General features: G+C 40.7%; 2 protein-coding genes across 3 annotated transcripts in view; one reads left to right on the top strand and one right to left on the bottom strand.

The window, feature by feature from the left end:
- The window catches only part of APPL2 (adaptor protein, phosphotyrosine interacting with PH domain and leucine zipper 2), a 37,114-nt gene extending 26,869 nt beyond the window's left edge, over window positions 1–10,245 (top strand). For both annotated transcript variants that reach the window (XM_072146453.1, XM_072146452.1), the window contains exons 20-21: window positions 1,680–1,727; window positions 3,456–10,245. In XM_072146453.1, coding sequence (XP_072002554.1) covers window positions 1,680–1,727; window positions 3,456–3,590 — 183 coding nt within the window. In that variant the 3' untranslated portion in view covers window positions 3,591–10,245. The remainder of the gene's footprint in view (window positions 1–1,679; window positions 1,728–3,455) is intronic.
- Window positions 10,246–12,338: 2,093 nt separating this feature from the next.
- Window positions 12,339–13,151, bottom strand: part of WASHC4 (WASH complex subunit 4) — a 36,714-nt gene continuing 35,901 nt past the window's right edge. Inside the window, exon 33 of the mRNA XM_072146451.1 lies at window positions 12,339–12,908. Within this exon, the coding sequence (XP_072002552.1) occupies window positions 12,844–12,908 (65 nt within the window). The 3' untranslated portion in view covers window positions 12,339–12,843. The remainder of the gene's footprint in view (window positions 12,909–13,151) is intronic.

The following is a 13,151-nucleotide window of genomic DNA, read 5'->3' as shown; positions in this document are numbered from 1 at the left end:
ATATGACACCGCTGAGAGAAATTGTGCATGACTAGTCTGGCAGAGCTGCTTTGAATAATAGTCTAGTTCTTATGTTACTTTGCCTTTGGCATTTGATTAATATTTGCATAGCTCAGATTTAAGCATCTATTATTAAGCAGTAGTTAAAAGGTAACAGGTTGTCTATTGGAATCAGTTTAGTTCCATTTGAACATGTATGTGTATTATTACCTTATACCTCTTATCACCTCTTGTTCAGCTAACACTGATCTACCATGAACTCCTCTAGTATCTGGAGGGCCTCATACACATTAGGTTGTTCATGAAGTTTGATGATTTGTTGGGATCTGCTGTAGACTACAAAAGTACATCCACAATCACAGTGAGAAGAATGTGTCAATGGAGAATCTGTCTCTAAAAGAGGTTTTCCAGGAGAGTAAAGATAAGTTAGTGATCCGTGTTCCAGTAGCGGTGCGGATTCCCGGGCTTCAGGGGCTCAACCAAAAGACTTGCTTTGGTCATTTAATGGCCGCAATAGCATTTTTGAAATAGTTGAAAGGATTTCCAGGGTTGTGGTGTTCAACTTTTAGTAAAAAATTATATAGGAATAAGAGATCTCTTTATGGAGACTTTGTCAATAAAGGCTGCCTTGCAGGTGTGTGAAAACTTATAGCTATTGATGCTCCACTAGGGGAAATATGATAAGTTTTCCAGGATGGGACAAGGAACACCAAGCCTCTTTTGCTGTGTCGTAAGGCAGCCCTCAACCATCAAGTATGACTTTCAAAAATGACATTATGTGGGATTAAAGACAAACCGGTAAATCTATTCCAGAAGGAACAGATTTTGCTAGGGTCAAGGAGTAAGAACGGTATAAACATTTTTCATAAAACAGACATTGGGGGTTATTTATCATATGCCGGTATATGATGACCCTGCCACTGCTCTTGCACAGCCCGATACATCAAGAAGCTTCGGTCCCTTTATACATCCATCGGGATCCTGTGCAGCGCTTAACTCTACGCCAGGCCCTGCCTGAAAATTTGCCAGCTGCAGAGAGTGCACAGGCGTGGGGACACTAATGCCCTTTGCCGGCCCACTCCCGGCTGTTTGAGCCCTCCGTACGGCTGGCCTAGTGCTAGTGGTAGCAACCATAGCGGCTGCTATGGGACCCACAGTGTCAGTGGGCCCCATGATTCGAACTGGCACACTATACATATTATGCTGCACATTGTACAGAATAATATGTATATAACATATATGTATTGTATATATGCTGTGTCTATGAAGTGTATGGTGTGTGAGTATATACTGTAATGTGTATATATGCTGTACCTTTCGTGTATGGCACTGTATGTGTGTGTGTATATTCTTGATATGTGTGCGCATGAGTGTATAAATGTGTGATTGTTACTCACATGAGTTAGTATAGAAATAAGTATATTTTTTTAAGTGGGAAGGGGGGCCCCATTTGAAAGCCTGCTATGGGGCCCTACCTCTCCTAATTACACCCCTGCTTTCTTGACATTTTAAAGGCAAATAATAGATGTGACTATTCTATCATTTACATCTGGGAAGAAATATAAATCATAATGAAGTAAAGTATAAAAATGCATCTTCAACATTTAGAAATCCTTTCCTTTTGCCCCAGGCTGTAATTTTGTGGTGCAGTGACAACCCTTCATTTCTTCTCTCCACAGATATGTTTTGCTATCAGCCTGGGAAAAGAAATTGCTGCTGCGGAGAAGGCAAGTGTTGTTCATACCCCATAGTTTACGAAATGTTCACGGGAGATCCATATTCATCTGTCACCGCTAATGTTCTGTGCTTCTTGGGGTGGCATTTTAGGAGAGTTGCTATGCTGAGAAGTTGATTTTATTATTATACGTCACTTATGCCATCTAAAGACATATACAAACCAGATGGAATCTTTGTCTGAAGCTTCTTTGTTATAACTTAGTGTAAGTAGGACAGAAAAAAAATATATTTTCAATGCAGAGAATAAAAGTGCCATTTTTGACCCAAACTGCCTTATCCTAGAAAATAAATTGCTCTGAATTCAGTCATTGTTGGAAATTATGTCACACTACAATAGATGTGACATAAAGGTTTCTTTCAGAGAATCTACAGTAAGTACAATTGAGCACCTCTCAACTGAATCATCTTAGAGAAGGAGGCTGGGAGCAAAGAAATGCAAGAATTGTGACAAGAATTGTGGTGGGAATTCTTTACAGGGGTACGAGATATAGAAGATGGGTTAGGGTCTGGGCTTTGTTGGAGGATCACCACCTTGTACATTAACAATAGTGGCAACCCTGCTCTTTAGGATGCAGAAACAGCCTTGTGTATTCAATGTATTGGACTAAAGAATAGGTGTCATGCTGCTCCCATGCACTTCCAACACCTTAAAGACTATATAAACCTATACCAACATTTTTACTAGTAGCATCTTCATCCCCTCTTCCTTTAAAGGGAACCTGTCGCCACATTTTTCACAAATACTGCTAGTGGCAGGTTCCCATAGAGCCCTATTAACTAACTGAAACCCTTCTTTTATCTAAAAACTGTTTCCCTCAGATTATCATAAATCAACTATATAACCTTGCTTTCCATATAGACATATCTAGAGCGAGTCAAGGGGTAGGGGGGCATGGCATTCTTGGGCTGAATCCAACTACTCCTCCCCATGCCTTCACAGCATTCAACATGTAATGTCATGTAACCAGGGGGACATCATCTATGGTCCTTTAGCTTCCTAACATTAGCAAACCTTACTCCATGCATATATCTGATCACATGAAGGAAAGGTTGATTAATGGTGATCTGAGATAAACAATTTTTAGTTTCAACAAGGTTTTATTGTTTAAAAAAACATAGTAAAATGCTGTACAATAGGTCAAGGTGCAAGGTGTACCCCAAGCAGGGGGATTAGTAATGAAAACCGGATGCTTTGGATACATAGCCAGCTTCTGTATGCTTCAAAACAATAAAACATAGGGAACCAGAGTGGGGAAGGGGACCCAGGAGGAAGGAGAAAAGCATACAGGTAACAAGATCACAAGAACTGTATAGTGTAGAATAGATAGTGGATAGACCAAGACTACATGTGGAGAAGTGCTGGAGCCATGTTGATGCATAATGGAACATGTCACTAGTTGTATTTGTGAAAAATGTGGTGACAGGTTTCTCTTAATATGCATGTGTTCAGAGGTTACATCTGAAGTGTGCTGCCACTTATTTCTGAGGAACAGTGTTGGGTCAGACGTGCTCACAATCATACACTGATCTCAAATAATACCCCTGATCTTCTCTGACCTATTGTTGTGTAAGATTTTTTTTTTCAGGCTATAGGTCTCGAACAGTCTATATTCATTATACAGCAAGTGACCCCACTCTTTATATTTACTTATTTGATGCCTCTATCCTTGCCTTGCAGATGTATCTTTCTTATTAATTCTTCTGCATTTCCTATACAGGATCCAGAAGCACTGGCACAGCTCATGTCATCAGTTCCACTATCCAATGATGGCAAGTTTGTCCTTCTGAATGTGCAGTCAGAGGATGATCCTGACAGTGTGCCGTGCACTGAAGGACTGGAGTCTGAAGCATAACATATTTGCAAATCCTTTACATTCAGGGCCTGATTGGCAGTGCTGTAGGTGGTTGTTTTCATACAATGTTATGATGTACACTCACATTGAATGACAGATAATACTAGAATACCTTTCTACAAAAGGTTTACTGCAATGAAATTCTGATAATCGGCAACCATCGGTTCAATGTAGAACTGGATTATAGTAACCACTTCAATGCTTCTTAAACTGTGAGGGCCCCATGGTGTTGCCAGGAGGCCAGTTTTGACAAAAGTTAAAGCGAACCTGTCACCAGGTATGTGAATTTAACTTTTTGACAGCTTCCAATAGATTATTCTATGCTGATTTTAAAAAGTCCTTTGTCAGCATTCTGAATCATTTCAGTAATAGTTTGCTGTACATTACCTGGCTCCCTGCCCACAGTGTGTGGTGAGTCCTGGGGGAGGGGGGGCAGTTGCAGCCTGTGTGTGCCTGTGTCTCCTCATGCATTCTTCCTCTACTCCACACCCCTCCCTCCACTGCCTGCTCAATGCACATGACAGGAAGTGGGGAGGGCTGAGGGAGCTGCATGAGTGTGGAGGAGAGAAGACTGACACAGGCAGCAGCTGCGACTCTCCTCCAGGACTCACTACATGTGAATTAAACTTATATAAAGTGCTGCAATGATTGAGAATGCTGACAAAGACATTTTTTTTAAATCAGCACAGCATAGGCTACTGGAACCTGTCACCAGCTAAAAATTACATTCCTGGTGACAGGTTCCCTTTTAATATGTTTTTTAAAGGGGTGTTCCCACCTCAGCATTTATCCCTGCTTTTATTTTTTTGGATCTCCCGTACAATGAATAGAAATACTCCCAAATGCACAGACCATTAGTATTAACTAGCAGCAGTGAATGGGGCCATCTTGTTAACATGTCAGAGGTTCGACCCATATCATTAATTTAGGCATAAATCCTGAGATAACCACCCGTTTTATGCAGTTGCAAAATTACTGTTCTTTGTGCTCATTTTGAGTTTAGGATATTACATTTTAAACAGTCACTAACCCTTCAACAAACTTTGCATGAAGAGGTAATGTTTATACATAAGGAAAAACAAGAAATGTCCATTATAAGATTTGTGTTTTTTGGGGCTCTCTACACTGGTGAGTGGAGACATGATGTTGTAATTTCTCCAATGGAAAGCCCATAAGAAGATAACAGATTCTGATCCATATTTCTCTTGTTGACACATGGGGGGGGGGGTTATTTATCATTAGACCAGCTCCTTGGGACAGTTCTATGTCTATTTTTGGAGCTCCGGTGCCCATCAGATTCATTCAAGTGGCTCTGGCTCTTTATTGAATGTTCTTTTGGTCTACTTTCTATATGGGAATTATTTTTAAAAAATCCCAGAAAATTCTCAAAATGCATAAAAAGTCTGAACACACAGACCAGCAGGGGACTGGAGTAACTATGAGGCTTTTTTTGAGGCTTTTTGCAAAAGTCTCAAGTCCTGAATGTGGCTTTGCACGGTGTTGCACTAGTAGTAGTTCTATGTTCATGCCAGATTAATGAGGTGTATGTAGTCCTGTGATACTTTTTAGCAATGCAAAGTCTCAATTAACCTCAATGCAACTTCGAGACTTTTTTTACGCCAAAAAAGCCCAGGAAAACTAATGATAAATAACTGCACAAGGTGCAGGGTGCAGCAGATTATTGAATGCTGACGCTTGGTCTTCAGTTCTCTGGCGCACCCTGCACTGCTCGGGAAGTGTGCACCATCTATTTTAGGTGCGGCTTTAATAGTGATTGTGCTACACAATCCTGTATAAAATGTGTTGCAAACTCTGACTAAGCAATGACACACATACTAAATATTTAGTGATTTTATAGTCTGAACTATTGTTTTTTGACGTTTATTGAAAGGTTAGTGACTATATAAGGTAAATTGAGATTATTTTAAGGGGTCTTTCCAGGCCAAAACTATCAATGAGTAAGTCATTTTTAGGAGATTTGTGAAGTGTGTGACATCTGGCACCTGGCTAATCTGAAGAGTGCAGTGTGCTTGTGGTGCCACTAGACAGAGGGAAAAGTGGTAACTGAGCCTGCAGTAAGCTTGGATGGCCACAGGCAATATTTCTATCAGCTGATTGATTGGAGCAGACCACCGTCTGGCTAATAAGGGCCTATTTAACAAAAAAAATAAACACTTGTATAGCTAATGACACTGACCTTAAAAAACACAAACAGAATATATTTGATTTCAGGTACTGGTGATGTTGGGTTTAAACTAAGAACATTTAGTTTTGTATAATTTACCTGCTTGTTACTCAGCAGCTCTTAAAGTCCAAATCCTAGAGTTTCCAATATAGAACACATTTTCCACATAGTATGGAAATAATCTGACAGCAGATGTAAATCATTTTCTTTCCTGTACTTGTCTACAAGTTCATATTCACCTTTACTCAAGTCACAGCAGGGCCAAGCAACTGTTGATATAATCTAACATATTCTATCAGTGTTCATAACACATTGGTCACATCTACAATCATATCTGACCTGCTTGGAGGATAATCAAAACCAAACATAACTTGACTGTATAAAACGGTGGCTTCCTCAAAGTGTCACCTTAAAGGACACCTGTCATCAGGTCTGTGTCACTTCATTATTTATTGTAAAATCACATATTTTTTATCATGTAAATGAGGCTGGTCACATGGTCAGAGGCAGTGATGTTACCCCTCCCCTCTCCTCCCCCTGCTCATGTCTGTGTGTAATGTATAGTAAAGCATGGCTAGTGTGTGTGCTGCATCTGCTGACATGCTGCATCCTCCTAATATACAGGTGAGAGACACATACATCAGCTACAGATGACATGGCTGCCTGGAACTGCTGTATCTCTCTTAAACACACACACACATGCACACACAGGCTGCAGGGGGCGTGGCCACCAGCACCAGGAAGCACATCATTATACAGGCTGTCAGTCATGCACTGGGGGTGTGGCTGTGCCTCCCACTCATGAATAAGGTGGACAGCTTGAATATGCTAATGCTTCATTGGACATTTCACAGGTCATTTGCATACAGCTTTAGGACCTCATTGCTTAGGTTTACAGGCATGTAGAGGGACAATGAAGGGATAGAGACAATGCTCTCTAATGACAGTTTATGAAAATATATTTAGTTTAGGGGAGTTATTTTGCATGACGGGTTCTCTTTAAAGACTTTCCCCACAAACCACACACAGTACCTTTTAGACGTCCAACACTATATATGTTACACTGTTTCCTGTATCTTTGGGATTAGAGCCACAATTCTTAAAAAAAAGCTTTCATTGATGTCCTGTGTTTCACTTCTGGAAGCAGGCAGCTGCAATATACAGTCAAGCTACCCTGTCCTGAATAGAATTCCTGGAGGTGGTGTGAGAAGCAAGTTAATTTCTCTCCACAGCCAGCATCCCTCTCAATAACCCCCTTCCTGAGGGAGTGGTTAAAGATTCACCAGATTCACCAATATGCTTAATCATAGGTTCCCATTGCACTATAATAACTTGTGCAGTTCCTATACCCAGAAAATAAACTTTGTAAGCCTACCTGGCACCCTGCCCCAAGGGCATGTGCTATTTATGCAAGGCAGTGTTTCTCTCACCTCCTATCTGCTGGAAAATCCCACACAAAAGAGCCGGCATAAACGTCCCATCACTGCTGCCTTGCATAATAGCACATGTCCTTCAGGCAAGGTGCAGGTACGATAACAAACTTTACATTCTGGGTATAAGAACTATGCATTTTTTTTAACTAAAAACAGTGGGCACAAATTAGTATAGTGCTGTTATACTTTTATTAGGCGTATTAGTGATAATCTGGTGACCAGTTCCCTTTAATGATATAGCAGACCCAAGTAACACACATCCACTGTCTCTCTTGACACCTTCTTACCCCACCCTCAGGAATTCTCTTCAGTCTAGAAGTGTCAGTGAAGAGAGTGGGATAGCTTGACTCTATGGCGTAGCTCCCCACCTCCATGACTGGAACAGAGGACATCAATAATAGTCTTTTTTTTAGAGGAATGGTGTCTCTTATCGCATGTAGTGGATGTAGGCATCAGTGGAAAATGTATAAAGACATCTAAAAGGTACTGTGTGTGATTTCTGTGTTGGGGATGTCACTGGTGACAGGTTCTCTTTAAATGTCATGCATACACCCACACCAGTACTCATTATTTGGAATTACTCTGTTGCTTAACCAAAATACTAGCACTATTTCTCCATATTGGAGACCCTTCCTGAAGCTGGCCATAGCCATGAGATGGAAATCTGTTGCCCTATAGTACTTTTGGCCATTGATATAAAAATGTATACACAGAGAAGGAACCAGTTTGGGTTTTCCTTCAGTATTTCAATCTTTACCACACATTAAACTTTATATTGATAGAGTCTTGTTATAGAATCTCCTTTATTTGGAGTATGTCAATATGTGAATTTAGCCATTTTATATGAAAGTCTTCTAATAATAACATTACGGAGTCCCAGTAATTTGCTAGATTTTTAATATAAAAATTACCTAATGGTAAAATGGGATGTAGGAAGATTTCTAAACCATGAGCGGAGATGTATCCCAGTCTTGATCTTGGTATGATGAAGAAAATTAAATCCATGCGAGTTTTGCCAAAGAAAATCTAATTTATGCGAGTTAGGAGATGAGCTATAATTTACACAGATTTCTGGCATAAATGATTAGTACATTTCCTGAGATGAGTGGCATGAAAGGCAATAACAAGTTTAAAGGGACAATTCTGACACAGGGTTTGCAGAGTCATTCTGAAACCCCCTATAACAGCTTAAGCTATAAGCCCTCCTCTCATATTTTGGTACCTCTATAAAAGGTACTGGGGGGAATTTATCAAGACTGGGTGCATCTTGCATCAATCTTCACACTCCCCCGAATGGCACATGATGTGCCGTTATACTAAGAGGCTCTGCTGCACGGCTAAAGTCTACATCTGCTCCTGCCTGTCGTACAATATGACAAAATTCTGGTGCAGACTGTAGTCAAATCAGAGATCCAAGGCCCCTGCCCATCACACCCACTTGGCATGAAGGTGGCAGGGCCAGGAAAACTGCCGTACAAGTCATGATAAATGCCCCACTTTGTGTTTTTAGGCCTCATTAAAAAAAACTAAAGCCGCAGCATTTTAGCATCTGTACTGAAAACTCTTTGAGGAGAGGAAGTGATCCCCAATCATTAAATGCTCTCAGTCTATGAAAGATCCACATTCAATTCACTTCGTGTTCTTGCTGCAATGTCCACCCAAGACCACAGAAACGGGAAAGGAACTCAGCATGCCCATTCGTTTCTGAGCATTTGGGCTGGATATTGAAGCAAGCTCACAATGCAAGTTTGATGCAACTTCAACGCATCAAACTAGAAAATCTTTGTGTAATACGCTATGTCTCAGCAGGTATTGAAATAACAATACAACATTGCTTAGTTTCCCAATATCTTATACGCATCACATCGTTGTGAAGGCATGCTGAGTTTTATATACCTGCCTGATACTTTCTAGTACGGTACTTTCCAGCAGATATCACATCAGGTGGCTGCAGCATGCAGACACGTGACAATGGGTAGGAAGGATTTCATGTGAAATAAGTAAAACAAGTTTTGATGATTGTAGTTTCCAACCCATCAGTGCTGGTTTCCTACAGTGTAGCTTTGTTGTAACAGGCGTTTTTGTTTAATATTATGGTCTATTAAATCTTGTGTTACCATTCTATATCAATCTATTTTCCTCTACATTCCGTTATATGTATGTACTATGCACTTTCCTTCTAAAGACTGGATAAGGTCTGTGCAGATGTTTACTAGCGCTATTGTTTACAGAGAACTTACACTACTTTTAGTTGTTGGTATAAGGTTAAAGAGGACCTATCACCCCGAAAATGACCCCCACAAAATGTGCCCCCCCCCCCTTTCTCCCCAGACAGTTTAAAAAAAAATGTATTTGTGTTAAATTGCTTTAAAGCGATCCGACCTCTTACTAAATAAGAGGTCGGATTCTCCTATCTTGAGCCCGAGCAGTCGGCCTTATTCATAAGGGGGCCGGGCGACACACCCCCAGCACGCCCCTGTCTGCGGATACCTGTAGGAGAAGCCGGCAGCATCGCATGTATTGCGTAATCACTGCCAGCTCTCCGAGATGTGGCGATGTATGTAAGCCTGGCGCAGCCGCCGGCCATGTATAGGGGAAAGTCTGCAGCCACATCTCGGAGCGCCGGCAGCGATTACGCAATACATGCAATGCTGCCGGGCTTCTCCTACAGGTCTCCGCAGACAGGGGGCGTGGAGGGGGTGTGTCGCTTTAAAGCAATTTAACACAAATACACTGGGGAGAAAGGGGCTGGGGAGTATGGCGGGGCACATTTTGTGGGGGTCATTTTCGGGGTGACAGGTCACACTGGAACATTTTTTTTAATAACATCCAATTGAAGAAATGTTTATATATGGCAGATTAATGAAACTGAATGTGAATGCCGAGACGAGAATACCCCTTTAAGTAATAATCACTAGAAACTGATTTAGGTCTCCATCTGCGAGACCATTGGGGAAGTCCTTGATTTCTGCACTAATATGATTCATTTGATTGCAATTTTGTATCCATGACAAATAAAACAATTTAATCTATTTTATATTGCGTTATCGTGTGATCATTATGTTGCTGTTTATAGCTTAGAAGCACAAGACCGCTGACAAGTGAAGAAGTAACGCTGGTGGGAGGGATTGCACAGGCGATACTCCACACCCCAGTAGCCTCTGGCCATAATTTTCATAAATACGTTTTCTTCTGTTTTATACTAAATAAAAGGATTAGCAAGAGATATAATCAAGAGTAGAAACCTACCATCAGATCTACCTTATTAGGTAGATCCCCCATGGTAGGTTTCTTTTAATATAACCTTTATTGTAACAGTTCAGACACAGGAGGTCATATGGGATACCATACAGCCCGTTTCCACAGGCTGCACGTTAACAGAGACACTTGTGTAGCCCACTTCGGAGGAAGTTAAGAATCAAGCAAATTTCTGGCATAGAGGACTGATTCCATCTACTATTACAAAATCTCAAAAACACATTCCATGCTCCATGATACATTTTGGAAGCCACATTTTTTCATTCTTAAGCAGAAAGGTAGATATTAAATGGCCTGTCTGAGAAGGCAATAAGTCCCATTCAACATCCAGGCAGATAGTTGTAGCGATTGGCGGATAATTCACTGCGCCCTGGCGCCGAAGGTCCTGCAACTGCAGGATTACATGTTGTGTAGGATTACCCGACCGTACGTTTCTCTGTTCCTGGATATTACACCAGAGTAATATTTGTGGGCCCCGTGTCATGGCTGTATGTTCACAAAGTTGGTCCGTGTGTAATGCATGTTTTCCAGGAAGCCAGTGATTGAGCTAGGTCAGCCTATTAAGGTCATGTGATTGTTTCCCAGAGAACCTAGTACGACTGTGTGCAATACAGTATTTAACTGCCCCATCGACTTCTATGGGACTGTCTGAAGCAAAAAGGCGGATTAGAATAGGACATGCTCTGAGATTTTCCTTTCGCAGTGAGCTAAATATGAAACAGACTTCAATTTTTATATCTAATGTAGAATCTATAAAGATTTAAAAAAAAATGAAGCAGGAAGATGGCGCTTCGTGTAATACTGTCAGTTCATGTGAGAGCACGTATAAGTATACTAGTCCTGATCAGAAGCACATAGAATATCAGGGTAGCATCCAGATGAATGTGGCACTGCTCAGTGTTCAAATAGCAGTAAAACCCAATACGGTATATAAAAACTGCTGGAACTCTACTGTCTAGTGCATTCCAACCTATGTCGTCGGATCATCCGACGGCACGCCCCCTAAATTGTGTTGCATGGAAGCCAGTGCAGCTGTGCCAAAAAAAATATTGCATATACCTAAATCCACTGCACACACCAAATTCCACTGCACACACTTACATACCTGTGCAAGCCGTGTAATCCTCGAATAAGGCGCACAGTCCAACGAAAGTGAGCAGCACGACCCTTAGTAAATTTCTGCGTTATATCCTTATTCGTGATGTGATGCCCGTATAGATTTTTATACTTATGAAATAAACTACAATTTTACATGGATTTCTGTGGATGTGCTGGAGTATCTCTTTGTACTGACCCTTAGTAAATGACCCCCATTATGTAGAGACTCTCAAAATACAGTTTTTTTTTGTTTTGTTTTTTCCTTTTTCTGTACTGCTACACTATTTGCTAGGAAACTAATGGTCATCTGGAGTTCTTATCTGTAGGAGAGTTTTTACTTTCTGGAAGATCTTCTTCCTACAAGAGATGGCTGCACATCTCATGAACTGCTACAAGTTAATGGGGGGGGGGGGGTTTGGGAACTTATAAATGCACTTTCACCACAATTCTGGTGGTTTTGCGTCAAAATCACTGTCTAAAATGCCTTGCACAACAGTTATCAAAGCTTTTAGACTGTTTTTTTGGCACTTTTCTGATTAAAGGGCGTGGCTTGCAGGAAATCGTCCGTGCGCCCAAAATTCTGGCGCACAGTTTAGACCAACTAAAAATAGGTCTAAATAGGTCTTATACTGCACCAGAATTCATTATCACATTGATAAATCTGGCACAGGGAAAGACAAGTGTTTTCTAGCTAGAAACAGGCAGAACCTGAGACACATGGTCCAATGTCTCTTAAATCCTAGACTTAGAAGTGGAAATAAGACACCAGCCATGTGGAAGTGTAGTATATATTTTATACATTTTTACATCTGAAGATATGACATTTACAATACACATTTGATGTACAAAAAGTGCACATTTACACATATACACGGTCACATCCTTCTCTTGTAATTTTGCAAACTCCATCTTAATATAAGTAGTTACTATTACTTTCTGCATATTCATTACAGTAAAGTAAGTCTTGCTGTAGTGAAACCCTTTGTAAGTGCTAAAAACCACTGGATCCTGAGAAGCTACTCTGTTAGCGCTATTCTCCATTATGTTAAACTGCACAAAATGTTTTATGTTCATGTACAACTAATGGCTTTCAGTTCCACATCAGTAGCGGTCACCATGAGAGATATCAAGATGTGCCCTTCTTCTATGCATCGGCATAGCCAAATATTTGGGATCTGTCACGACCACTCTGCATAATGATGTGCACCATCGCTGTCCAGTCTTTTTAGTCTGCCCTTGCGGGCACTTGGCTGCCCATTTCCTGGAACTTACAGGTAGGTCATTTCATGACTGACTCTGTGGAAGAACTCACTGAAAGGTTGTCGCTGCTTGTTTTTGATGTTTCTATATAAAATAATGTAACAAAAAGTTATTAAAACAAATAACACATTAATGCAAGTTACTCTTAAATGGAAATATTTTTATTAGTAATGCATTCTAACACACAGAACATACATTAAAGTGGGGGACAAGGTGGCTTCCATATCCAATGAATTATTACTGCTCCGTATGGTGCTAAGGATTAGTAGGTATAGACCAAGTTAAGCTACAAGTATAAAAAGAGTAAAGGTTTGCCTGGGAACAGGA

Source organism: Engystomops pustulosus, chromosome 4 (genome assembly GCF_040894005.1).
Source record: "Engystomops pustulosus chromosome 4, aEngPut4.maternal, whole genome shotgun sequence".
NCBI classification, from domain to species: Eukaryota; Metazoa; Chordata; class Amphibia; order Anura; family Leptodactylidae; genus Engystomops; species Engystomops pustulosus.
This window is presented reverse-complemented; position numbering and strand designations above follow the sequence as displayed.